Below are 26985 nucleotides of genomic sequence, written 5' to 3'. Positions count from 1 at the left end.
CTGAAATGAGTTTCCTCCGCAGGGTGTCTGGGCTTTCCCTTAAAGATAGGGTGAGAAGCTCAGTCATCCGGGAGGGGCTCAGAGTAGAGCTGCTGCTCCTCCGCATCGAGAGGAGTCAGATGAGGTGGCTCGGGCATCTAATCAGGATGCCTCCTGGATGCCTCCCTGGTGAGGTGTTCCGGGCACGTCTAACCGTGAGGAGGCCCCGGGGAAGACACAGGACACGCTGGAGGGACTATGTCTCTCGGCTGGCCTGGGAATGCCTCGGGATTCCCCCGGAAGAGCTAGAAGTAGTGGCCGGGGAGAGGGAAGTCTGGGCATCTCTGCTCAAGCTGCTGCCCCCGCAACCTGACCTCAGATAAGCAGAAGAGAATGGATGGATGGATGGGGTTATTCTCAGTGTTTGTAACATAGCTTTACTAATAACATTTTTACCTGCCCCAAAATGAACTATACCAGAGATTTTAGTCATTTCAAATTTGGCATGTGCTACTAATAAACTTTTATGAAGGGTTTAACTGCCTACCTCTAGCATGTCATTATTAAATTATCATTGCTATCCTTCTGTTATTCATTATGCTCCTGCATGAGTTCTTCTTTAAGGTTTCTATATTTCAGTTACTAACTGCACTTCTTCATTCCTCAAATTGAAATGGATGTCAGGAGCTAATTCAGACACAGCATTTTTTTGTTTATGTTGTTCTGACTCCAAGGATTTGATCTTATCAAATAGATGTTAAGACCTGAGGCCCCACATTTTAATGATCTGATATTCTGTACTAACTCAAAGGAGAAAGTAAGAAATTGGAGTGGAAAGACTGGGATGATAACATGGTCAAAAAAGAAAGCTGAGGTCAAAACCAGAGGCCAAGAATCAAATCTCAGTCAGAGTGTTACTGTGGCAACAGCAATGCAAAGCTCATAATGGAGCCATCTACTGGAAAAACAAAATGCAGTAAAAAATTATGTCATCAAATTATTCAACTATAAAATGAGACTCAAACCCAAAAAACAAATGTCAAAATTGGATTTTCTAGGTAGGAAAACCCAAAACAGAAGTATATATATATCGTATATATATATAAGTATATATGTATCGTTTAATTAAAGTGCATATGTCCTTCTTAAGTTGGCATATTCTGGATTTATGTCCAAGTGTCTGTTGATGGCGTTTTCATCTGATAGCCAAGACTCGGCCAACTCTCTGGCACTTATTGTACTGGCCTTAAATTTTACTTTTACGTGAACGTGAAGGTTACCAACTTCAATACTAGATCTATCAACTTGTATCATGAACTGTGATGTCCGAGCATTGCTGCAACAGAAAAGAGGAATGCTGCCATCTACAAGAATATTTTTTGCATCATCTTTGTCACAGAGGTAATAGAGGTAATAGAGTTAGCCAAATTAGAATTTTTAATAAAGCATTTTAGTAATAAGCTAAGCCCACAATCTGTTGTATCTGTTTTAAGCCCTCTGTGGATTTCCAGTGTAGAATTGCATTGACTTTTATTTAATCCATAGCTAAACTTTTACAGGTAGTGTCATAATGCAAAAAATAGTAATAATAATAATAATAATAATAATAAAAATAAATAATAATAATAATACATTTTATTTACACAGGGCACCTTTCAAAGAACTCAAAGACACCAAACAAACAATAAATAAATAAATAAAAGACACAATTATAAACAACTTAAAACATCAGAAAACCTAAAAAAAAAAAAAAAAAATGTAAACCAAACAAAACCATTGTACTCATAAACAAAAAGAAAAAGCCACTTTAAACAGATGTGTTTTAAGTTTACATTTGAAGGATGAATATGATTTGATGCTTTGGAGCTCCGCAGGTAATGAATTCCAGAGCTTGGGAGCAGAACGGCTGAAAGCTCTGCTCCCCATGGTGGTTAGACGGGCGAGAAAGACGGCCAGATGGATGGAGGAAGAGGATCTAAGGTTACAGGATGGAATGGCAACATGAAGAAGGTGAGACAGATATGGAGGGACGAGGTTATGAACGGCCTTAAATGTTAATAGCAGAATCTTAAAATCAGTACGAAACTTGATCAGGAGCCAGTGAAGCTGCTGCAAGACCGGAGTAATATGGTGAATAGATGAGGTTTGAGTGATGATACGTGCTGCAGAATTCTGGACTAACTGAAGCTTATGAAGAGATTTATTATGGAGACCAAAGAGGAGTGAATTGCAGTAGTCCAGCCGAGAAGTGACAAGAATATGAACAAGAATGGCAGTGGTGTGAGGAGTGAGGGAGGGGCGAATGCGATTAATATTACGTAGGTGGAAGTAAGCAGACCGGGTGATGTTATTAATGTGACATTGGAAAGATAGAGTACTGTCGAGGATGACACCCAGACTCTTAACCTGAGATGAAGGGGAAACAACAGAGTTATCAATAATAAGAGAAAGATTATTGGTTTTGGATAATGATGATTTTGAACCAATGAGGAGAACCTCAGTTTTGTCACTGTTTAATTTAAGAAAATTAGAAGAAAACCAGGATTTAATTTCAGCAATGCAGTCAATAAGCAAAGGTGGTGGAAAAGAGGAGGTGGGTTTACTAGCAAGGCAGAGCTGGATGACGTCAGCATAACAGTGAAAATTAATGTTATATTTATGAAAAATATTGCCAAGGGGAAGAAGGTAAATAATAAAAAGAAGAGGCCCCAGGACAGAGCCCTGGGGCACACCAGAAGTAACAGCGGTGGGTTGGGATGTGAAGGTTTTAAGTTGTATGAACTGAGTGCGGCCTAAGAGGTAGGATCTAAACCAATCAAGTGGAGTGTGAGTAATGCCAATCAAAGATAATCTATTAAGGAGAGTGGTAGGACAAATAGTATCAAAGGCCGCACTCAGATCAAGGAGGATGAGAATAGTGATTAGACCAGAGTCAGCAGCCATAAGGAGGTCACTGGTAATTTTAATAAGTGCCGTTTCTGTACTATGAAGGGGGCGAAAACCAGACTGGAACTTTCTATATAGATTATTGTGAGATAAGTGGGTGTGAAGTTGGATAGCTACTATTTTTTCAAGAATTTTGGAGATAAAGGGCAAGTTAGAAATGGTGCTGATCCTACTAATTTAAATAATTTTCGCCATAAGTTTTTTCAGTATTGGAGTTATAGCAGCAGTTTTAAAAGATGAGGGAATAATACCAGTAGTAAGAGAAGAGTGAATGATGGCAGAAATGAGAGGGACTAGAGAGGGGAGGCAGGCTTTAACCAGAACTGTAGGCAGGGGGTCCAGCTGACAAGTAGATGACTTGGATTTGCAGATGAGATCTGAGATTTCAGAGGAAGTGGGAAGCTGGAAAGAAGAGAAAGAGTGAAGAGGCGAGTGAAGTTCAGAAGGAATACAGAGAGGATTTGGACTGAGGTGCTGATGTATCTTTTGGATTTTCTCATTGAAAAAAGACATAAGAGAATTACAGAAAGCAGTTGAATAAAGGTGAGATGGTAAAGAGTCTGGAGGTTGTGTAACATTATTAAGTAAAGAAAACAAAGACTTGGTGTTACCTGTATTACAAGTAATTAACTGAGTGTAATAATTAGATTTGGTTTGAGCTATACAATCCTTGTAATAGAGTAGATGATTTTTATACATCTCTTTGTGGACAAATGGTCCAGATTTTTTATATAACCTTTCAAGTTGCCTGCCCTTAGCTTTCAGAAGCCGAAGTTCAGGCGTAAATCAGGGGGCAGAAAAAGAAAAAGAAACAGATCTGGTTTTTAGCGGAGCCAGAGAATTAAGAATACCATTAAGACAAGTGTTATAATATGAGACCAGTTCTATGGGAGTGGTTAAATTATAAAAGTCCATTTGGGAATCAATTCCAGAAGAAAGCAAATTCAAGTTAATATTCTTAATGTTACGAAAGGCTATGAGACGTGGAAGCTTAGGAACAGAAAAGGTAAGTTTGACATTGAATGAAAGGAGAAAATGGTCGGTTATAGTGAGTTCATCTGCTGTAAGATCATAAGGAACAACACCAGAGCAGCAGATCAAGTCCAAGATATGTCCTTTACAATGAGTAGGAACATCAGTGTGTTGCTGGTATCCAAAACTCTCCGGGCAAGATGAAAAGTCTCTAGTGAGAGGGATATTGATATTGTCCAGATGTATATTAAAATCCCCCAGCAGAATTATATTTGGAGTAATTGTAGATAAATGGGTAAGAAAGGTAGCAAGATTGTTCAAAAAATCGTTGTTTGATTTAGGAGGACGATAGACAGTTGCAATGATGGTAGGAACTGTTCCAGACAGTTGACACACAGTCGATTCAAAAGAGCTAACAGCAGGAGCAGACAACGGCAGGACTTTCCACTTCTCGCGATAAATTATCGCGACACCTCCACTACAGCCAGAGGCACGGGGTTGACAAGTGTAAACAAACCCCGGGGGGGTGCATTCATTAAGTTGTGAAAAGTCTTGAGGTTGCTGCCAAGTCTCAGTTAAACAGAGAAAGTCAAACTTACGGTCAATGAGGAGATCCTGAATGAGATGTCTGTTGCTCGTGAGTGAGCAGATGTTCAGTAAACTGAAGCTGATAATGTTGCTGTCGCATTTGACAGTGATGTTAGTCGACCGAGCTAAGCTGGCCAACACGCTATGATCAGCGTTCCTATCTGTGTTATGTGGATGGTGCCGAAAATCAGACCAGAAAGAGTTAATTCCTTTCGAGGCGTCCATTCGGAATCTCCGGTGGGACCCACGATGGATGTATCTCCGACGAGGGAGAAGTATGACGTCCAGGTCAAAATACAGCACCAACACCAGAGGCACATACTGGAGCAGATGCAGTCGAAGAAGCTCAGCAGCTGGGTACTGGAGGAGGCCAGTCGCGGGTTGGATAACGAGAGACAGAAGACTCCAAACAAACAACCAGGCGAATATCCTACCAGTCCACATTGTAGGCGAGGAGGCCACAGGCAGCTCAGGCGTCCAGAGAACAAACTGATAAGTTTCAAACGAAACGGGGGTTAGGCTGAAGCTAAATGCATACACAGCATATACAGCCATGCAGAGATGTCAGCAAAAATGGCAAAAAAATAAGTACCATCAAAATCACTAGTCATAGCAAAATCATATAGTCTAGTTACCGGCGAGCAGCGGCGACCAGTCCCGCCAGCGTTCACTCAAACCGGAAGTCAATCAAATCAAATCAAATCAAAGAGTACTTCACTCTTATTAAAAACTAGCAAAATACCCGCGCTTCGCAGCGGAGAAGTAGTGTGTTAAGGAGGTTATGTAAACATATATATATATACATATACATATATACACATATCTACATATACATATATATATATATATATACACATATCAACATATATATACACACATACATATACACATATACATAAACACACACATATACATCCATCCATCCATCCATCCTCTTCATATATACATACATACATACATAGTGCGTAATAACACGGGCTGTGATTGTTACATGGGAGGGAGACGACAAATCACAGCTTCCCGCTTTCTAATCGGGCCTGTGATTGGTGCTTTGACTGATGCCCAGATCCCACAGTATGTCCCCTTAGGAGAGGCGTTAGGCAAGTGTGATTGAATAGCGGTGCTGCAAGTTTAGCTTTACACCTGTTTTTAAGGCTTATTGACTGAAAGGGGCTTTCATGAAAAAACTTAGGGCTTTGCTACAGGATACACCCTCCACAAGTTAAGGAAGTAAAAATAAAGGTATATATTTCTGTTTTATTTAAACCTTTTAAGTTTGTATGCGGGCGGTAGGGTGGTGCAGTGAAAGGTGCCAGTTAGGAGACCCGGGTTCACTTCCTTGCGTGGACTTTGAATGTTCTCCCCGTGTCTGTCTGGGTTTCCTCCGGGTACTCCGGTTTCCTCCCACAGTCCAAAGACATGCAGGTTAGGTGCATTGGCGATTCTAAATTGTCCCTGGTGTGTGGGTGTGGGCGCTCTGCGCTGGGCTGGCACATTGCCCGGGGTTTGTTTCCTGCCTTGTGCCCTGTGTTGGCAGGGATTGGCTCCTGTATTTAGGATATAGCGGGTTGGATAATGGATGGATGGACATCTGTATGCATAGCCCTATTTGCCCGTTTTCATTTTTTTTCTTTCTTCAGTAATATTTCAGTAAACCCAGAGCTTGTCAGTTCAAATTCTGGTACTGACACCACTGTGTGACCCTGAGGAAGTCACTTCACCTGCCTGTGCTGCAAAAAACAAAAGTAATGTAACAAATTGTACCTCAGATGTTGTAAGTTGGTGGAATAAAGGCATAAGTAAAATAGATAAATATGTATTATACACATAGGAACTATTCATTTATTTTCAGTTAAGTCATCTGCAGCAAACTTTTATAAATGAGGGTTTCTGATTTTTAGATAGTGCAAACTGTTTCTTCTTCATTGAGGTTTTCTCTTGGAGAGCTTTTTTCATTTCATTGAAAATGAAAGCAGCAGCTGCCAAAATATGTAGCTTTCTTATTAATTTTTCAACATTGTGTAAAATAAATGTATAAAGTAACATAAAAGGTTTAAATACTGGTTATCCTTTTACACTAAAATATTACTAAACAGATACAAAAAAAGTAAAATGGATATGTTCTTTTTCTTTAAGGAGATTAAATATTACTGAAGAAAGAAAAAAAAAAATAAACAGCCAAATGGGGCTATGCATACGAACTTAAAAGGTTTAAATAAAACAGAAATATATATTTTTATTTTTACTTGTGGAGGGTGTATCCTGTAGCAAAGCCCTAACTTTTTTCGTGAAAGCCCGTTTCAGTCAATAAGTCTTAAAAAAACGTGTAAAGATATTGACAATAAGCTAAGCAAACCCAGGAAGACATGGAATTGTTTAAAGTATCATTAAATCTTCCTTTCTTAAAGAGAAGTAAGGCAGTACTTATAAGCTTACATATTTATATATAGACATACATATATATATATATATATATATATCCGAAGCCCTGCAGGTACACTCTTGAGAATGCAACGTATAGTTGTACAGAAGAGAAGCAATCTTGCCTCAAATGAATGGCAACCTTTTGTAGGTCTATGAAGTTAATTTAAACTTTAGGTTTACACGGTGCTTTCTTTCCGAAGTACCTGCACTCATGAATATGTCTGTATGTGTCAGTCGGTCAAATGCACGCGCTTCGCACCGGCGAAGTACCGCTTTTAAATTTTTATTAAGAAGAAAATAAAACCTTTTTAAATTGAGGGAAAATATACTAATAACAGTTTGTTAAGGATCTGTTTTTTTCTGAAGCTGCCTTTACTCGAGTGATCACTTCGACCTGACTTGGTGGCCAACTATAAGCGTTACCTGGTAGGTAACCACCCATACAATCAGATTGTGAATCAGACTACGAATGCTGTGAATGTAATTACACACTCACTGCACTTGCTTACGGTAATCGAACCTCGGACGTTAGCGCTAGAGGGGCTTAGCAGCGGTGAAGTATTGCTTTTAAATTTTAATTAAGAACAAAAGAAAACCTCAGAGGTTCGATTCCCGTAAGGGTGTGAAGTGAGTGTCCGGTTAACCACCAGGTAACGCTTATGGTTGGACAGCAAGTGACGTAACATCAGCCACGGTGCCTTCAGTTGTGAGAAGCAGATCATAGAATGATTGAAAATAGTTTTGCATTTACCTTTTTAGTAAAAGGCGAGCTTTTAAGCCTGAGAAATCACCCCGTAAATGCACACGTTTAATTGCACATGTGTTAATATGTATGGTTACACAGTATTAAAAGACAGTGAACAACGTCAGTTACCTTTGTTCCCGCGTTTGATAAAAGGCGAGCTTTTAAGCCTGAGAAATCACCCCGTAAATGCACACGTTTAATTGCACATGTGTTAATATGTATGCTTACACAGTATTAAAAGACAGTCAAAAATTAACGTCATTTACCTTCGTTCCCGCGTTTGACTCGTGCTGTAAATCTCTTCCTTGTTTTTAGATCACGTGATTACGTAGGAGGCGTGATGACGCGATACGTGACTCCGCCTCCTCCATTAGAGTATATGGACAAAAAACATGTTCCAGTTATGACCATTACGCGTAGAATTTCGAAATGAAACCTGCCTAACTTTTGTAAGTAAGCTGTAAGGAATGAGCCTGCCAAATTTCAGCCTTCCACCTACACGGGAAGTTCGAGAATTAGTGATGAGTGAGTTAGTCAGTCAGTCAGTCAGTCAGTGAGTCAGTGAGGGCTTTGCCTTTTATTAATATGTATAGATAACATTTTCCTAGGTTAACAAATAAATGATTACTACTAAATCTTTGTAGAGCATCCCTTGCATATTGAATGTGAATATGAAGATATTTAGAAAAGATATGAATGTCATCAATGTATGCAGTTACATAACTCCTCAAGGCAGCTCCAAATCTATTATTCACAAATGATTTAAATACTACTGAGGTGCTGTCTTATCCACAGAGCAACACTCGGCATTTAAAGTGTCTGTTAGAAGTAATGAAAATGCTTTTCTATTCATCTTCTTTAACTCGAATAAACTCTATGCACTGTCCAAGCCCATTTTTTTGTAAATACAGCTGAACCAGTAATTTCATTTAATGACATTGAAATAATGGGCAGGGCACACTTATTCTTTACAGTAATCTTACTAAGTTCACAGTAATCTTTTCATGCCAATACACCAAGCTAATTTTTTTTAAAGATCCTAAGATCAGATCTTCTCTCACACCAACTGCCTCAGTTCCTTGGTTGTCCCCGACTTGTCTTTAGTTAATTTGACTGTTTGTTTCCTTTTTTGCCCAAACTGTACCCACTATGAAGGCCACATCCTCCCTTCTTGATGTCACTCCAGCTCATCTCTTCAGAGAGACTTTGATGGTGATGGCCTGTTCTTCACAGCTGGTTATTAATTGTTCTTTCACAATTGCCACAGTCCTGAATTCTTCAAGAGTACAGTAGTCCAGTCTGTGTTAAAAACAATGGATTTGATTTGAGTTCCTTTAGGAATTTCTGTCCTATTTCAAAATAGAGTTTCTCTCTCTAAAGTTTGTTCTTGCTCGTTTTTGTCTGTCCTTGGTAATGATACTATTCTGTAGTCATTCTGCTTTTAGAGTTCTTCATAGTCTGCTCTTGTGAAGGACACCAGTGTCTTGTTGCTTCTTGTGATTGTGCTATTTTGATTTTTCTGGATATAATTACCACTTTTGGTGCACTCCTTGACTGCCATAAATATCGGAGATATAGTGCTGGTCTGGTTTGTCTCTTACACTAAACACAGAGCATTTTCTGTCAAAGTTAGGATGTAGGTCTTCTCATCTGCTGTTGTCTCGTGTGGAGTCCCTCAGGACTGTAAATTAGTGTCTGCTCTCTTTTCTATTCATATATTACCATTGGGATGGATGATATAAAAATGCAATATTTCCTTTCAACTTTATGCTGTTGATATATATTAGGCAGTGATTAGGCAGATCCAAGCAACAATAAGCCACTAAGCTTAACGTAAATCACAAGGTTGTGGAAGGAATTATTAAAGAAAAGATCGAGCAGCACATGGCAAGAACGGGAGTTTTACTGAACAGTCAGCATGGGGTCAGAAGAGGGAGGTCGTGTTTTACTAACAGGCTGGAATTCAATTAGGAGGAAACAAAAGGACACAATCAAAGTGGAACAGACGGTATGATTTATCTGGACTTTCAGAAAGCATTTGATAAGCTGCCATATGAGAGGGTGGGCTTCAAACTAAAAGAAGTGGCAGTTCATCATTTTATTTGTAGATTTTTTATTTTTTTTATTTTGATACACCTTGTTAATCCCCAAGGGGGAATTGTCCTGGAGCTGTCAGTGTGCAGGGTTAGTCATGAGTATACAATTTCCTCAGACACAGGAAGCAGAGGGTGATGGTGTTAGGAACCTCATCAGAATCAGCTAATGTTAGGACTGGTGTCCAGCAGGGGTCAGTATGGGGCTCTGCTGCTATTTTTAATATATAAATGATTTGGATAGGAATATAAATAACAAGCAGATGAAATTTAATGTCAGTAAATGTAAAGAATTACACAAAAGAAGTAAAAATGTCACGTTTGACTACACAATGGGAGGTCTGAAAATCGAGAGTACACCTTATGAGAAGGATTTAGGAGTCATAGTGGACTCTAAGCTATCGACTTCCCGACAGTGTTCAGAAGCCATTAAGAAGGCTAACAGAATGTCAATTTATATAGCGCCTTGATGTGTGCAGTACAAGTCACAGGAGGTTCTGCTCAACCTTTATAATGCACTGGTGAGGCCTCATCTTGAGTTCTGTGTGCAGTTTTGGTCTCCAGGCTATACAAAGGACAGAGCAGCACTAGAGAAGGTCCAGAGAAGAGCGACTGGGCTGATTCAGGGCTACAGGGGATGAGTTAGGAGGAAAGATTAAAAGAGCTGAGCCTATACAGAGATGAAGAGGAGACCTGACTGACGTGTTTTAAATGGTGAAGAGGATCAGTCCAGTGGATTGGGACAGTTATTTTAAAATGAGTTTATCAAGAACACAGGGACACAGTTGGAAACTTGTTAAGGGTAAATTCACACAACCATTAGGAATTTGTTCCTTACACAAAGAACACTTGGAATAAGTGACCAAGTAGTGCGGTAGACAGTAAGATGTTAGGGACTTTCAAAACTCTTGATTTGACGTTACTTTGTAGGAGTTAAGTGGACAGGCTTGGTGAGCTTTGTTGGGTTGCATGTCCTGTTCTTGTCTAGTTTGTTCTGACTTCTTAATTATAAGAATCTTTATTTGTCTGTGAAACTTAATAATGCCTACTCTTTGAAGGCTTTTCCAGGCATTAAGATTAACACATGTATGCTGGGACATCAGTTAATCATATTTACGACATTTGAAAGTGATTCAGAATGCTGCAGCCAGATATTAACTGGTACTGAGAAAAGAAGACACTCTGGATTTAGTATCCCATTCAATGGTTTCCAGTTCATTTTAGGATTCATTTCAAAGTCCTACATTTTGTCTTTATAGCTCTGAATGCCTCGGCCCCATCCTATATGGCTGACTTATTTTTACCCCACTTAACCACTCGTTTTTTTAATCTTCATCCATCAACTACTGTTAGATGTGTCTTGATCACAATTAAAACTTAGGGGCATTGTCCCTCCTCAGAATCTGCCCCAATACTGTGGAGTGTTAAAGATGCTCCTTCTATTACACTTTTTAAGATGGGCAGTCAAAACACACCTTTTTGCATTAGTTTTGAGTGTGTCTACATGCAGGTTTATATACTTGTCTTTTCCTTTATATCTTCATATCCCTATATCATGATTATATGGTTTGTAACTTTGTTGTACATTTCTTTATGTTTTTATTTTTAAAAGGTAAAGCACTTTGTTTAGCACAGTATTGTTTTTAAATAGGTTTTATACTGTAAGTACAATTCTCTTGCTTACTTGCTTGCTTAAACATCAGTTGGAGAGACCCGTCCAAGAAAACAGCAACATGCATGTAAAACACATGAGCCCAGGGGCAGAACAGCCAGGTACATGGGTTCATGTGAACTTTTAATGAAGAACCCCTCTGATATAATGAAATGGACACATGAGGAAGAGAAGCCTTTGTGACAGTGAGGACATGGAAATTGTTGCACTGTAGGATGTGGAAGAAATTTTTTAGAGGGGGCGGACATTTTGTCAGACGAGGAGAGAGTTCTAAAATGGACGCAATTCACTCAGCTCACTTTAATGAATGAAAACTGAAAACCCTGCAGTGAAGCGAGCTGATTTGTATGGGAACCGACTCAGATTTTATGACCTAACAAAGCACTGAAATCGATCTGAATTGGATTCCATTTATACCTTCACTGGTCTCAAATAAACAACACTTGTACACTGAGGGCTTGGCCTGTTTAAACACATTTCTGTTCATTATTCTTTAAATTAAATTAATAACAACAGGAAATAAAAGAAGTACTTTTTGAGAGATTGTACAGAAAAAAATACAAGAAGTGTAATATTTCCATTAAAATTTCAAGAGATCTGATTGTAAAGCAATTGTTTAATGTGAGAGTGTGATATCACTCAGCTTGTCACTATAAAAGGCACTATATATACTAAAGAAATCTTGATATTAAAGGCTAATATTTAGAATTTTAAAGAACACTTCTTCATTTGTCCCACCTCTCAGTTTTCTCTTACTGTCACTCTGGTCCTTGTAATTGACTCTAACAACAGACACAACATGAACAGACACTGTACCTGGTAGAGTCCTTGATATGATGTCCCACCGGCAGACCTTCTCCACACTCTTCTTCAGACATGACAGCTCCTTTCTCAGGTCCTCAGAAGAGAAATCAGCAGTGACAGTGAAGTTGAGTGAGACTCCATCATCAGGAGGAAGGTTACAGCGAGACGAGAAAATCTGCATCAGGAGAGGAGAGAAGATGAAGTGAAATAAAAAGAAAAGCTTGTAAGAACATCTTTAAAGGGCGTTTGTGGTGGGCAGTCAGTTTAATAATAATAATAATAATAATAATAATAATAATAATAATTCATTACGTTTATATAGCGCTTTTCTCAGTACTCAAAGCGCTATCCACACAGGGAGGAACTGGGAAGCGAACCCACAATCTTCCACAGTCTCCTTACTGCAAAACAGCAGCACTACCACTGCGCCACCTGTGAGGATTAAAGGGTTTAAAGGGTGCCATCATTTTTCATTAATTTATTGATTATTTATGACAGAGTGGTGTAGTGGAGCATAATAATTTATTATTGCATCAGGCTGTAAATGATGGGACTGAGGGTGCAGAATTAACTTGGCACACAAGACAAGGCATTATGGTGTGTGGAACTTAAAACTTAAAGGTGAAATTGGGGATTGCAGTGTTAGCACTTGAGATACTTTTGTAAAGTTCTGATATGAAGTTAGTTGAATTAAATGTAAAGACTTACATATGTGTGAAGAAAGCCAGTCAGTCAGTCAGTCATTGTTGAAACCTGCTATATCCTAACACAGGGTCACGGGGGCCATTCAGTATATTTATACAACGGAATGTCTACAACTAGAAAGTGCAACTGACGAGAGAAGCTTGGGGTGTTTGTGTACTCAGTGCCATCCTCAACCATTCAGGGTAGAGAATGCTGAAATGAAGCAGAATTACACAGTGCCACTGTTGTACTGAACAGAAATCATGAAATGTTCTTCTCTATCCTTTACAGCACACTTGTAAGTCAACATCAGCTGTGTTTTGGAGCTCAAAACACGATAAAAATGAGCTGAAGACTCCAGAAAAGAGCCACAAAGCAGCCCAGGACCTTCACTAGCCAACCTAGAAGAGGCTTACCCAGCCCAGCTAACTCCCAACTACTAACTGCAGGATTCAGCCTTACCAGACCACAAAAATAAGAAGCGGGCTTTGAAAGTTATATGACTATAAAAATGGGAAAATATATGAAATGCCCTATAAGAGAGAGGGAGGTGTAGAAAAGAGGGCAACATATTTTTAATGATGGGAGAAATTATTAACAAAAAGAAGGTAAAAAGAAAGTGCTCAAACGTGCTGTTGCCTCAAAGACAATCCAAAAACCAAACAGGTCTAAATTCACAATCTGTAAGAGAAAATGAGGGACATAAACTAAACAAGTAGAGTAACCAAACATACTAAGAAAGAGGCAATGCTCACAATAACTCACAATATTATCAGACTGCTCAGCTGCAGGGTCTCACTTCTGGTTGGGAATATAAAGCAAGAAGAAGGACCCAGCAGCTGTGATGTAAGGATGGCGGCACCCACTGAGGGGGCCCATCCACAAAACACACATGGATGGAGGTACATTCTAAAGGACAGTACATGATTACAAACATAACAGAAAAAAAAAAAATAATACTTCACTAGAGATAATAAAACATAAAATACACAATTTCATAACATTACTGTACATACTGTAACATTTTCAAAACTATTGTGTGGAATTTTGGTCACCATATTGGAGAAATAAGAGAACAGAACAAAAGAGAGTCCCGAGACAAGAGAGGTGACGGGACAGTGGGGTTTGATCTCTGAGGAAATTCTGAAGAATTTAAATCTCAGTTTAAGGACAGGGCATGAGGAGGAGACCCGGCTTCAGTGTCATCATTTATTAGCTGTCATCCTTTAAACTAAAGTTGGTTAAATGTAAATACTATAAAATTTAGTTCTCCACACAGATACATAAAACAAGTTACGTTGTGATGCTAATGGAAGCAGAAACTCAGAGAAATTTGTATATTTTGACAATATTAGGGGAATATGAAAAGACAGTCTGTGTTGGGCTGAATGGCCTGTTTATTTCACATTTTGAAAATTTTTTGGATCTTTTGAATTTTCTATCTAAATGTTCTCAGGTCCCACACACCCCAGTCTGATCAGATGGTTGCTCTCACCTGCAGAAAGTGGATGTGGTCCTTGGTTTCTGATAGCTTGTGAAGCTCAGCATCTCTCCTCTTTAGTTCCACAATCTCCTTCTCCAGTCCCTTCATAATTCCTTCAGCCTTCTCCAGTTCCCTCTTCTCTTGTTCTCTGATCATCTCAGTCAATTTACTGTGGGTTTCCATAATGCAGTTAATAAGATCATTGAAGCTTTTGTCATTTTTTTCTACTTCTCTTGCAAAAGAGATCTAATTGAATGGAGAAAGACATTTAATTTAGTCATCCAATACAAATTACCAGTCACACAACACTTTTGTTGCTATTTATACATTGAGAAGAACAGTGTGGATTGAGATGGTTGGTGGTCAGAAGTCCAGGGGCCTCATGTATAAACGGTGCGTATGCACAGAAATGTTGCGTACGAACCTTTCCACGCTCAAATCGCGATGTATAAAATCTAAACTTGGCGTAAAGCCACGCACATTTCCACGGTAACCCATACCTTGGCGTACGCAATTTCTCCGCTCGGTTTTGCAGACTGGCGGCACCCAGCGACAAAGCAGTGCTACTGTTCCTGTGTGGTTACCTTTTCTTAGATCCACATCCACGGCGGCGGCTTTATCAAATACACTGAAATTAACCGCATATCGTTCATAAATTTAATGCATCTGATTGTAATTAACCTGTAACAATATAATGGTCCACAGAATGGTCAAACTACTGTTCCTGTGTGCTCATCCTTTCTTTCTTAGCTCACATTCCTGACGCGGCTTTATAAATACACTGAAATTAACTGCATATTGTTTATTAGTGTAATGCATCTGATTGTAATTAACCTGTAGCAATATAATGGGCCAGGGAATAGCCATAGTATTCCAAATACCATAACTGCTTTAGCGTTGTTACGTTCACTGCATCTTGTTCTTCTTTTTGCTGTTCCCGTTAAGGGTTGCCACAGCAGATCATCTTTTTCCATATTACTCTCACTGCACCACTCGGAGTATTTATATCACTGTATCTGAGTGTGAATCACAGCAGCAGATGATCGGAAAGAGAATTATCGGTATACAGTTTCAAGTACACACTACCTCAACCACGGCAAAAAGCGTCAAAGCCTTTCCTGTATGGACCTCGCGTTTCAGAAACAGTTTCATCCCAAGAACTATAAACGCACTCAATCAGTCCATCAAGTGCTCCTTGTAGAACTGTTTGTACTTATAAGTACAATCACCTCACTGTAAACTTACACTTCAGTTATAATATTGCACAACCTGCGCTACTTTATAAAGCGCGTATGATGACAATATCATTTTTAAGATGAAATGCAGCAAAATATGTTGCTTATAGTATGCAGATAAAACTTTAACTTCATTTAAATAATCTGTATTGTTAATAATTAAACATGTGAGGACACGGTGCCGCAGCGTATAGCTAGTTGAAGGATAGCTCCTGCCTTGCGCTGTATTCTTGCTGGTGCTGACACGACACTGGAAGGATAGACGAATAGAATAATTAAACATGTACTACAAAGATATTTCAATGTTCCTTAAAAGTTTTGAAGAATCGGCGTTCTAAGCTTACAAATGGCTTAACGTCTAATACAGAGCTGATTGTGTGGCGATTGGAGAAAGAAGAGTATGGACAGGAATTGGAGGTTAGTACGTTTGAAAGAGACAGTACTTCTGTAATAAATTATTTCATCGAAGGTCGCACATGGTGCAGCAAGCCTCTTGCGTGAGATATGAACAATCACTGCGCCACCGTGTTCCCATGTTTAATAACATGCTTTCATTCCTATCATCATGAAAATGATATCACGTATACATCTCAGTATTTTAATTATTCAGAGAGCTGTAATCTCTCGAATGTAATGCATTCTGTGTCCTGTCGAAAGAGAAAGAACAGAAGCACGTAGTGATTCACACACATAGAGCACATAGAAAATCAAACACAGAACAAAGCATTTAATGTGCTACTTGAGAAACTAGTAAAATAAACGATTTTAAGATGAAGTTTATGATGTTCTCCTTTAATGGCAAAATAAACTACGTGATTAAAGTGGAAATTTCGAGATTAAAGTTGACATTTCGTGCTTTTTTCCCACTGTGTGCCTATGTTTTTTGTTTGTACCCTAATACGCTTTCATATGACACTCAGACGGTGGGCTACGACTTGCCTTTTCATGCTGATTTTGATATGTGATTTCTTTTTTATTTCGGGCACTGTGCGACTTTGTGAATTTGAGCCTTCGAGTTTTTCCGACACTCTGTCACTTGATCAGCTTTCTTTTGTTGTTTATACCACTGTTTAAACCAACAAATAGTACGTTTATCCTTTGCCTCCACTTGGTATTCGCTGAAATTCTTATATTTTCCCTCGTGCTTTTCCCATTGTCTTTTCACAGAAGGCTATTTATATTAATTTGCATATTCAAAGAGGCGTAATTCTGGGAGGAGTTGGGGCGGGACAGAAGGCGTGTGCACGTGCGTTTCTTTTCATGCTGATCGGGATTTATGTAGTAGAAGAACGTGAAATTTTGCGTGCGCACAGATTCCTGCATCTGGATTTTTCTGTGCGTACGCACAATCCCGCTTTTGTGCTTACGCCATGTTATAGTGTGAGTTCTACGCACGGCGTTATACATGAGGCCCCAGGAGACCAGAATGAAAGAAGGGCAATGGGACACAGAAAATAGAATCCCCATAACAATAGCTAGCACCATATCTGTGGCAGTAATCTCACCCACAAGCAGAGGTGTGACCAGAACATCATGTGTGGGCGGGCATTTGGCTTGTCTGGGGGGGCAAAAAATATCCATCCATCCCCATTTTTGTAGGGTGGTCAAATAATAATAACAACATAGTTTTATATAACATATAAAAGCAAAAATTGTGGCATAAATTATAACCTATTGTTCAATAAAATTAACAGAGGCAATGGAACTTGTATTATTATTTTTTGTGAACAAATATAGAAGTACATCTACAGGGTAAATATCAATAAAGTTAAATGTATACAACATACAGTATGAGAGCAAGAACAGAAACGTGGCTCATTGTAGTCATGGGAGGCTATAGGACATCAGTTTCCAGTGTTTAACCTGGATATTATCTACAGGACCAGTCTGCGGTTACTCTTGGCAAATTCTGAAATAAATTCATTCATGTCTAGATTTTCTGTGATGTTTTTCACATGTACCAGAATGACTACATTTCTCTTCCTTGAATGCAGCATTGTTCGGCAGAGTGGAGTGAGAATGAGGTTCAAATTAGAGAAAGAGCTTTCGCATGCAGCTGAAGACACCAATGATGAGTGCTGTGATGTAGACATGGCTCTGACGTGCGAGATACTAGACGCGTGTTTGTGGAAGCCGCCACCATCTTTTTGTAGAGCTTTTTTCCAATTAGTGTAGCCGTGTTTGGTGAATATGTCCTCGCGGTCCAAATTGGAAACACTAAATTTATGGCAGGCAAAGTAAAAACTGCCATCACGGACAACAGAATATTCAAGCCATGGTCGAGTCTGATACCAGCTTGCACTAAAACATCTGAGTGTCTTTCCAAATGCGCGCTTGGGATAATTAATTAAAATGGGCTGTGATGGGCTCTCCATATTAAAGTCAGGCAGACCAGACTGTAGATTTTGTTGAAGGCAGAGGTTTGGAGTACCTGACACGGGCACAGAGCTGGAGGATTGTGTAGGCTTATCTCCATCTTTTGGAGTTTCAGTTCCCGATGTGGGTGCGCTGTGCTCCATGTTGGTAGCAGCGGTGCTGGGCTCAACAATGGAGCCAGCAGCTTGCGGAGGGACAGAGGCTGAAGATGTCTGCTTTTTAATAAGCCACCTATGCATAGCCTTTGGTGTTACCAACCAGAAAATAAGAGAAGAATGGAATGTATACGCTGTTTTAATTAAAGAATGTGGTCAACAGGTTCAAAACGTGCTGCAAAATGTGCGGCGAAGTGAACTGTGAGCAGCGCGGTGCCGGTCTAGTGGAGGAGACACTGACGGATACACCCCAAATTCAAACGGGCCGATTGGAAAGCAACTCAGTTTTGAAAATCAAATGTTATACTTCTCCAGGGTTTTCATTGGACAGACAGCGCATTTCGCAGGGGGGGGGGCACGGCTTGTCTCTGGGGGGGCAGTGCCCACCCCAGCCCCCCCCGTGGTCACGCCACTGCCCACAAGACTTCATGGGTTATGCTGTCTGAACAAGAAGCCATTTTGGATTCCTTAGGGATCTTTGACTGAGGATCTTCAATCCTATTTTTTCCTTTCTAAAACTCAGTGTCTTAAGACTTCTCATTACTGAGGTTTAGGGAGCTGCACTGGCAATCAGAAGGTTGTCGGTTCGAATCCCGTAAATGCCAAAAGGGACTCTGCTCTGTTGGGCCCTTCAGCAAGGCCCTTAACTTGCAATTGCTGAGCGCTTTGAGTAGTGAGAAAAGCTTTATATAAATGCAAAGAATTATTATTATTATTATTATTATTTTATCAATATGGCTCTGTGACACCCCATGTATTAGCAAGGTTGGCACCAGACTACACAGTTGGGTGTCTTGTAGGTCAGGACTGACCAGGATCAGAATTGAGAGATGGCAGACATGGAGACACTGACACAAAAAGGGTGGTATTTCCAAAAACAATAGTGTGTTTTATTTATAGATGCACAAAAAAATACAAAAAATTCAATGTCCCAATCAAAAATAGTGAAAAATATTTACAGTAAATTACTGTCCCAAAAATGAAAAATAATCAAAGACAAAAAATTGTAAATACACAAAAACAGTAGTCTTCCTAAATAAAGAAAATGTGCTCAGGGAGAGATTACACAAAACACAATTGCACAAAAAATATTTACAAAAAAAAAAAAGGAAAAAAACAGTGTATATACAAGAAAAGCAAAAAGTGCACCATAAACCCAAAATCGATATAAATTAGGGATGTCAAAGTTAATAACGCCTTAAAGCACTTGAACTTTAACGCCGTTAAAAAATTTGTGCCATTAACGCAGGTTCTTTTTGACCCTACGAAATTCCCATAGTTCAAGCTGAGCCTGCAAACTGAATGCGTGCCACTCTAGCCTTCAAGTTATTTCTCGTAGAAGTCACTCCATATTCCTAATTGTTGAACGATGGAAAAAGGTCCATTAAATAGAAAGTTCAGTTTCAAAACTTGCCTGATGGCTCACTTGATAAGACTAAGGTTGTGTGTAGTTACTGTCAAGCCGAGTTTAGTTATCACCGGAGTACAAGCAGCCTACAATATCACATGCAAGCCAAGCATTCATTTTACACTAATAGCATTAACCCGGGTAATATGTGACAGACCACGCTTGACAGTGTTTGGCAGAAACCAATGGACGTGTCAACCTCCAGCACATTAACGGCAGCAATTGCTAAATGGAAAGCCACAACATGCAGGCCAATTTATATAGTGTAGGACAAAGGTCTGTGGGACATAATTCAGATTGCATCCAATGACCCAACTTATGAATTACCCCTCAAGAGCCACAGTCGTAACTAGTATACACGAGCTGTATGATTCAGAGAGGGCAAAACTAGCTAAGGAGTTGGGAGATGGTCACCCTTAGAATAGAATAGAAGAATAGAATGCCTTTTATTGTCACTACGCACATGTACAATGAGATTAAAAGCAGTCTCCTTCAGTGCAGACATATATGTAGAACACAACAAGTAAGTAAACAAATAAACAAATGGTGCAAAAAAGAAAAAGTTCTGCGACGCTATACACAAATGGAAAGAATAATAACTAAATCGAGTTATTGCACATTATTTAAATATTGGAAAGAATAAATAACTATTGCACTATTGGGTTATTGCACATAATTTAAATATTGCACAATAATGATGATCATGTGCAGTGAGTAGTGGATGTTGGACCCTGAGAGTAATGATATTGTACAGTACACAGCTATTACACAGTAATTATCAGTATCATTTAGGTATTGGATATTGCACAGTTGATGGATAGAAGGAAGTCCAGGGGTTGGGGGGTTAGACTGTGTAGTCAGTGCATGTGTGAGTTTAGGATGGTTATGGCTTTTGGGAAAAAACTGTTCTTGAGTCTGTTTGTCCTTGTTGTGATGCACATGTAGCGCCTTCCTGAGGGCAGCAGGTCAAACAGATCAGAGCCAGGGTGGCAGCTGTCCTTGATGATGTTTTTTGCTCTGCTGAGGCAGCGGGAGATGTAAATGTCCATCAAGGAGGGGAGAGGGCAGCCGATGATCTTCTGTGCTGCCTTTACTACTCGCTGAAGTCTCTCCCTGTCTGCCATGGTGCAGCTGCCGTACCATACTGTGATACAGTACATCAGCAGGCTCTCGATGGACGAGCGGTAGAAGGTCAGTAGCAGGTTGGAGTCCAGGTTGTGCTTTCTGAGGACCCTCAGGAAGTGTAACCGCTGCTGAGCCTTCTTGATGACTGCTGTGATGTTGTCTGTCCAGGAGATGTCAGCGGACATAAGGACACCAAGAAACCGGAAGGTATGGACCCTCTCCACACACTCGCCGTTGATGTAGAGGGGAGCTAGGTCATTGCTGTGCCTCCTGAAGTCGACAATGATCTCCTTGGTTTTTCTGGTGTTCAGAGCCAGATTGTTCTTCGAACACCAGGCTGCCAACTTCAGGACCTCCTCTCTGTAAGCTGCCTCGTCTCCCTTTGAGATGAGTCCGACCACTGTGGTGTCATCAGCAAACTTGACGATGAGGTTGTTGTTGTGGGCCGGACTGCAGTCATGGGTGTAGAGACAGTACAGAAGGGGGCTCAGCACACAGCCTTGCGGGGTACCGGTGTTTAGTGTGCGAATGGAGGAGTGGTGGGGGCCGAGTCTCACAGTCTGGAGCCGGTTGGTAAGAAAGTCTCTTATCCAGACACATGTGAGAGGGGGGAGGCCAAGAGTGACCAGTTTGGTGATGAGAATGTCAGGAATGATTGTATTAAAAGCTGAGCTGTAATCTACAAACAGCATCCGGACGTAGCTCTGCTGCTGCTGTAGATGGCTCAGCACAGAGTGGAGAGCTACAGCAATGGCGTCTTCTGTGGATCGGTTCGTGCGATATGCGAATTGGTAGGGATCGAAGTCTTGGGGGAGATAGTCCTTGATGTGCTGGAGAACCAGTCTCTCGAAGCACTTCATGATTACCGGAGTGAGGGCCACAGGGCGATAATCATTTAGGCTGGTGATGGGAGACTTCTTCGGCACTGGAATAATTGTGGCTGATTTAAGGCAGGATGGAATGACTGCCTGGGCTAGGGGAGAGGTTGAAGATTTTGGTAAAGATAAAGGTGAGCTGGTGGGCACACACTCTGAGCACCCTACCAGGCACTCCATCTGGGCCAGCAGCCTTCTTGGGGTTCACTGCCAGGAGCACCCATCTGACATCGTGACCCTTTACAATGAGTGGAGTGGTGCAGGAACCCGGTGAGGGTGGGAGCAGGGCTGGAGCAGGTGAGTGCTGCTATTGTGATGATTCAAAGCGAGCAAAGAAGCAGTTTAGCTCCTCTGCTAGCGGTGCATTCAGATCTCCTGTTGTTGGATCACAGCCTCTGTAGTTTGTGATGTTTTGTATTCCCTGCCACACCTCCCGTGTATTGTGGCTGGACAGGTGGGACTCTGTGCTCCTTTTATGGTCCGTCTTGGCTTTTTTATTTCCTCTTTTCAGAGCGGCTCGGGAAGCCCTGTACAGAGCTCTGTCATCTGACCTGAAGGCAGCGTCGCGATCTCTGAGGAGTGTACGGACCTGGCTGGTCATCCAGGGTTTCTGGTTTGGGAAAACCCGAATGTTTTTGTCCACAGTCACATTTCCGATGCAGAACCTGATATAATCCAGTACCGTTCCTATGAATGTTTCCAGCTCTTGGTGTTCAAATATGTCCCAGTCCGTCTGTACAGCAGTCCTGTAATTTGGAGAGTGCATTTTCAGGCCATGTTGTAACAGTCTTTATGGTGGGCCTGGCACTGCGTCTGAGGGGGGTGTAGGCTGGAGAGAGCAGGAGAGAAATATGGTCGGAATGTCCGAGTTCGGGGAGGGGTATGGCTCTGTACGCGTGCTTGATGTTGGAGTAAACATGGTCCAGAGTGTTCTCCCCTCTAGTAGAACACTTAACATGTTGATAAAATTTTGGGAGTACAGTCTTCAAGTTGGCCTTGTTAAAGTCTCCTGCAATTATATGAGCACCGTCAGGGTGGGCTCGCTGCTGTTCGTTACCGGTATTTAGCAGGAGAGAGAGCGCTGTGTTTACATTGGCATCGGGTGGAATGTACACAGCCATGACTATCACTACTGTTAGCTCTCTTGGTATAAAAAAAGGCCAGCATCTTACAGACATGTACTCGAGGTCAGGGGAACAGTGTTTGTATATAATTGTCCCGTTGTTGCACCAATTCTCATGCACGTAAATACAGAGCCCCCCCTCCTCTGCTCTTACCGGATTCCTTTGTCCTGTCCCAGCGGAGCAGAGTGCGACCTGCTAGCTGCATACTAGCATCGGGTATCCCCGGGTGAAGCCAGGTTTCAGTTATAATCAAAACACAGCAGTCACGAACATAGTGATTTCCAGCGAGTTGTAATTCCAAGTCATCATCGAAAGATGCAGAGAAATTAGTTCATGCGTTTGTTTTCAGTCGGCTAGATTACTGTAACGCACTCCTCTCAGGACTACCCAAAAAAGACATCAATCGTTTGCAACTAGTGCAGAATGCAGCTGCTAGAATCCTTACCAGGAAAAGAAAATCCGAACACATTTCTCCAGTTTTGATGTCACTACACTGGTTACCTGTGTCATTCAGAATTGACTTTAAAATTCTGCTTATGGTTTATAAAGCCTTAAATAATCTCGCCCCATCTTATATATCGGAATGTCTGACACCTTATATTCCAAATCGCAACCTCAGATCCTCAACTGAGTGTCTCCTTAGAATTCCAAGAGCAAAACTTAAAAGAAGTGGTGAGGCGGCCTTCTGCTGTTATGTACCTAAAATCTGGAATAGCCTGCCAGTAGGAATTCGCCAGGCTAATACAGTGGAGCACTTTAAAAAAACTACTGAAAACACATTATTTTAACATGGCCTTCTCATAACTTCACTGTAATTTAATCCTGATACTCTGTATATCCAATTCATTATAATAACTATTCATTCAAAATCTGTACTAACCCCTACTCTCTGTTCTGTTTCCTTTTCCGGTGTCTACCGAAAGCACCATGATGTTCCAACAATGATGGATGGATTAAAAGTCAGAAGTCTGTACGACCATCAGCATCAAGTGACTCCGTGAGAACCCTAACTACAAAGAGGACTATTTCATTTATGTTAGGTAGAATGCCCAGAGGGGACTGGGTGGTCTCGTGGCCTGGAACCCCTACAGATTTTATTTTTTTCTCCAGCCGTCTGGAATTTTTTTTTTTGTTTTTTCTGTCCTCCCTGTCCATCGGACCTTACTCCTTTTCTATGTTAACTAATGTTGTCTTATTTTAATTTCTTACTTTGTCTTTTATTTTTCTTTTCTTCATTATGTAAAGCACTTTGAGCTACTTTTTGTATGAAAATGTGCTATAGAAATAAATGTTGTTGTTGTTGTTGTTATCCGTTTTATGCACCAGGGATCTGGCATTGGTGAGATACAGGCTCGGTAGAGGTGGCTTGTGCGGTTGTTTCTTTAGCCTTAGCATAACGCCGGATCTGCTGCCCCGCTTCTGCTTCCTCTCCCTTCTCCGTCTGCTCCGTCTTCCAGACCCGACAACAATCCACGGAGAGCCCGCTGGTCTCTCTATGTTGTCTGGGATGTTGTGTGTGTGATGAAAATCACTCGAAACTGATGTCTAGCACTGGACACCGATGTCTATAAGGTTCTGACGGGTGTAGCGGATGTTCGCCGAACCGATTGTACACAAATAAGCAAGAAAAAAGTACAAAAACAACAAAAAAGAGCACTGAAAAAGAGAGCCGTGAGCCGCTGCGACCATGCGCACCGCCATGTTACAGATGACTATTGGACATCACTTGGAAATCATAGCTACCTCGGGGTTATAACTCATTATATCGATGAACAGTGGAAACTGCATTCAAATGCTTTGACGGCCATGAAAACATCGGAGAGACATCATGCAGAAACATGTGCCAAACATTTTATGGATGTAGCAGAGCAGTGGAACGATGAGACTAAAGTAAGCACACTCAGTACAGATAGTGTACGGAATTTAATTTCAGCGGTGAGACAGCTGCCTTTCGAACACTTGCCATGCATTGCGCACAGCATTAAATGTTCTGTCACAGTGTCTCTGCAGAATAGTGCATTTGATGGCGTACTTTCCAAATGCCGAAAGGTGGTGGGGCACTTCAAGCACAGCCCATCAAATACTGCAGAACTTGAGAAACAGCAAGTTGCGCATGGCCTGAAGACTGAGACACTCGTACAAGACATGCTGACTAGATGGAACGCCACTCTGGAGACGGTGAAGCGTGTGCGAAGAAATGAACAACCAATAAGAGATGCACTAGCACTACATAAAACTAATGTGGTCGTGCCAACAAATGCTGAGCTGGAGAAACTTCAGAAGCTGGAGGCATCACTCGAGCCTGCAGGTAATACACACTTTTTTTTTATCTTCTAGCAATCTCGCACGCTGTCATTGAAAAATGTGAGTCTCCATCGATCATTAAATACACATAATGATAGTGTGGAGTCTCTTATTTTAGCAGCAAGTTCTTTTTTCATACTGTCAGATATTGGGCCAGTCCTTTCGCATATGGTTTGTCATAAGTCGGATTGGTGTTTATGCCAATTTTGGCAGATACTTTACTGAACTCCTTGGAGGAGAGAAGTTTGTTTCATGTTCAGTGGTGCTGCCTGCTAATGCCATCTGTCTCGGGTGATGGAGAGTTCAGCATCGCACAGCCCTAGAGTATGAGTGAATAATGCCTCCTCACAGTTGAAGTTATGTCTTTTTTTCTTCTTGTTCCAGTTACCTGAATACGTGAAGTACATTCATATGCCATTATATTGTGTCCATTCTTCTTAATATGGTCTGATTGCGCTTAAAAATCTTTGTGGTAAAATTTCAACATTAAGAAAATAACAAATTTGAGATTAATCACAATTAATTACACAAATTAATGTAGAGCGGAGTGGTGGCTCTGAGGCTAAGGATCTGCGCTGGTATCCAGAAGGTTGCCGGTTCAAATCCCCGTCACTGCCAAAAGAGATCCTACTCTGCTGGGCCCTTGAGCAAGACCCTTAACCTGTAATTGCTCCAGGGGCGCTGTACAATGGCTGACCCTGCGCTCTGACCCCAAGGGGTATGTGAAAACTAACAAATTTCTAATACAAGAAATTGTATAAGGTGAAATAAAGAACATAAATAAAAAAGGCATGCGATTAAACTTTTTGATCGCTTGACAGCACTAATATAAAAACCTCCACCAAAACAATACAATAAGTAGAAAATATCTACACTTCTAGACAAAAGGAAATATAGACAAGTAAGGCACAAGCCACTATTTGGTATACTGAAAGAAATCGCTATACAAACCACACTCTTCACCCAACTGAGTCCAAAGATGACCACTATATTGTAGGTAGGAAGTACCTTTTATATCGGGGAACAAATCTTACAGCCAATCCTACATTACATCGCTCTTTCGCGAATTGCGGTGGGTGCCAGTAGCATTCTGCATAAGTGTTATGCTGAACAACTGCAGGGCATGTATTAAATAGGCGAGCGAGTTTGAGCGCACCTACGTTGAGTAACCCTCAGACTAGCTGATGTCCTCTCCAAAAGAATGTTACTTTTCTTGTAACTCTCTCGAGACTTTATCTTGGGGTCCTCTTCACAAACTAATGCATGCATGCCTAACAAACTAAACTAAAGGCTCTGCACTTTTTACTTTATCCATGGCAGGTGGCTTTTTTGATGGGGAGCATACAGCATCCATCAGGCCTTAAGTAGACATATGCCTACTGTGCCACTAGTATCGCATCATGCAGACCTGAAGAAGTCCAAGTTAAAACCCGTGTAAAGCGCACCCCCATACTTCAATGATTTAAACAGGTAAGCGATTCTCTTTTTTTTTCTCTCCTCGTGTAAGTCATTTTTACACTTCTCTTAGAACTTTTCTTTTAAATAGGTAATGCCTAGCGGGCAGATTACCACAGGCTCAACAAGGTGACATTTAAAAAGTGTGTAGCCCAAAATTGCATGGGAGCCAGTAAGTTAGTTAAAGGAGAGTCACAGTTGTATGTAAGCGTAAGGTAAGAGATCCTGTGTTCATCTTTATTAAGGACCTTCCAGAGCCACAGAGCGACTCTGATAACTCTGAGACAGTAGGTAGGGATGAGGAGTCCTAAAAGGGTAACCTCCAAACCAGTACCTAGAAAGAGGGAAGAAGTGATAGTTGGGGACTCAGTGCAAAGACTGAGCAGAAAGCTATAATACCTGTAGGAAAATCCAGAAAGGGACACAAAGAAAATGCTAACTACACATGGATAAGAATTGAAGAAAATTGAATATTTCCCAACATTACTGTGCTTCGACAAAAAATATTAAAGCTTAAATAAAATAGGACAGCAATGCA

The 26985-nt window shown here is 40.7% G+C and overlaps 2 protein-coding genes across 3 annotated transcripts in view; both read right to left on the bottom strand.

Moving 5' to 3' along the window:
• LOC114643530 (protein NLRC5-like) overlaps positions 1-26985 on the bottom strand; it is a 1801805-nt gene that overhangs the window by 235287 nt on the left and 1539533 nt on the right. The window lies entirely within an intron of this gene.
• LOC127527352 (E3 ubiquitin/ISG15 ligase TRIM25-like) overlaps positions 1-26985 on the bottom strand; it is a 57972-nt gene that overhangs the window by 18652 nt on the left and 12335 nt on the right. For both annotated transcript variants that reach the window (XM_051925876.1, XM_051925877.1), the window contains exons 3-4: positions 14403-14636; positions 12236-12398 (exon numbers count right to left, since the gene is read on the bottom strand). In XM_051925876.1, the coding sequence (XP_051781836.1) occupies positions 12236-12398; positions 14403-14636 (397 nt within the window). The remainder of the gene's footprint in view (positions 1-12235; positions 12399-14402; positions 14637-26985) is intronic.

Source organism: Erpetoichthys calabaricus, chromosome 4 (genome assembly GCF_900747795.2).
Source record: "Erpetoichthys calabaricus chromosome 4, fErpCal1.3, whole genome shotgun sequence".
In the NCBI taxonomy this organism is placed as follows: Eukaryota; Metazoa; Chordata; class Cladistia; order Polypteriformes; family Polypteridae; genus Erpetoichthys; species Erpetoichthys calabaricus.
Note: the sequence above shows the minus strand (reverse complement) of the source record. Positions and strands in the feature narration are given on the sequence as shown.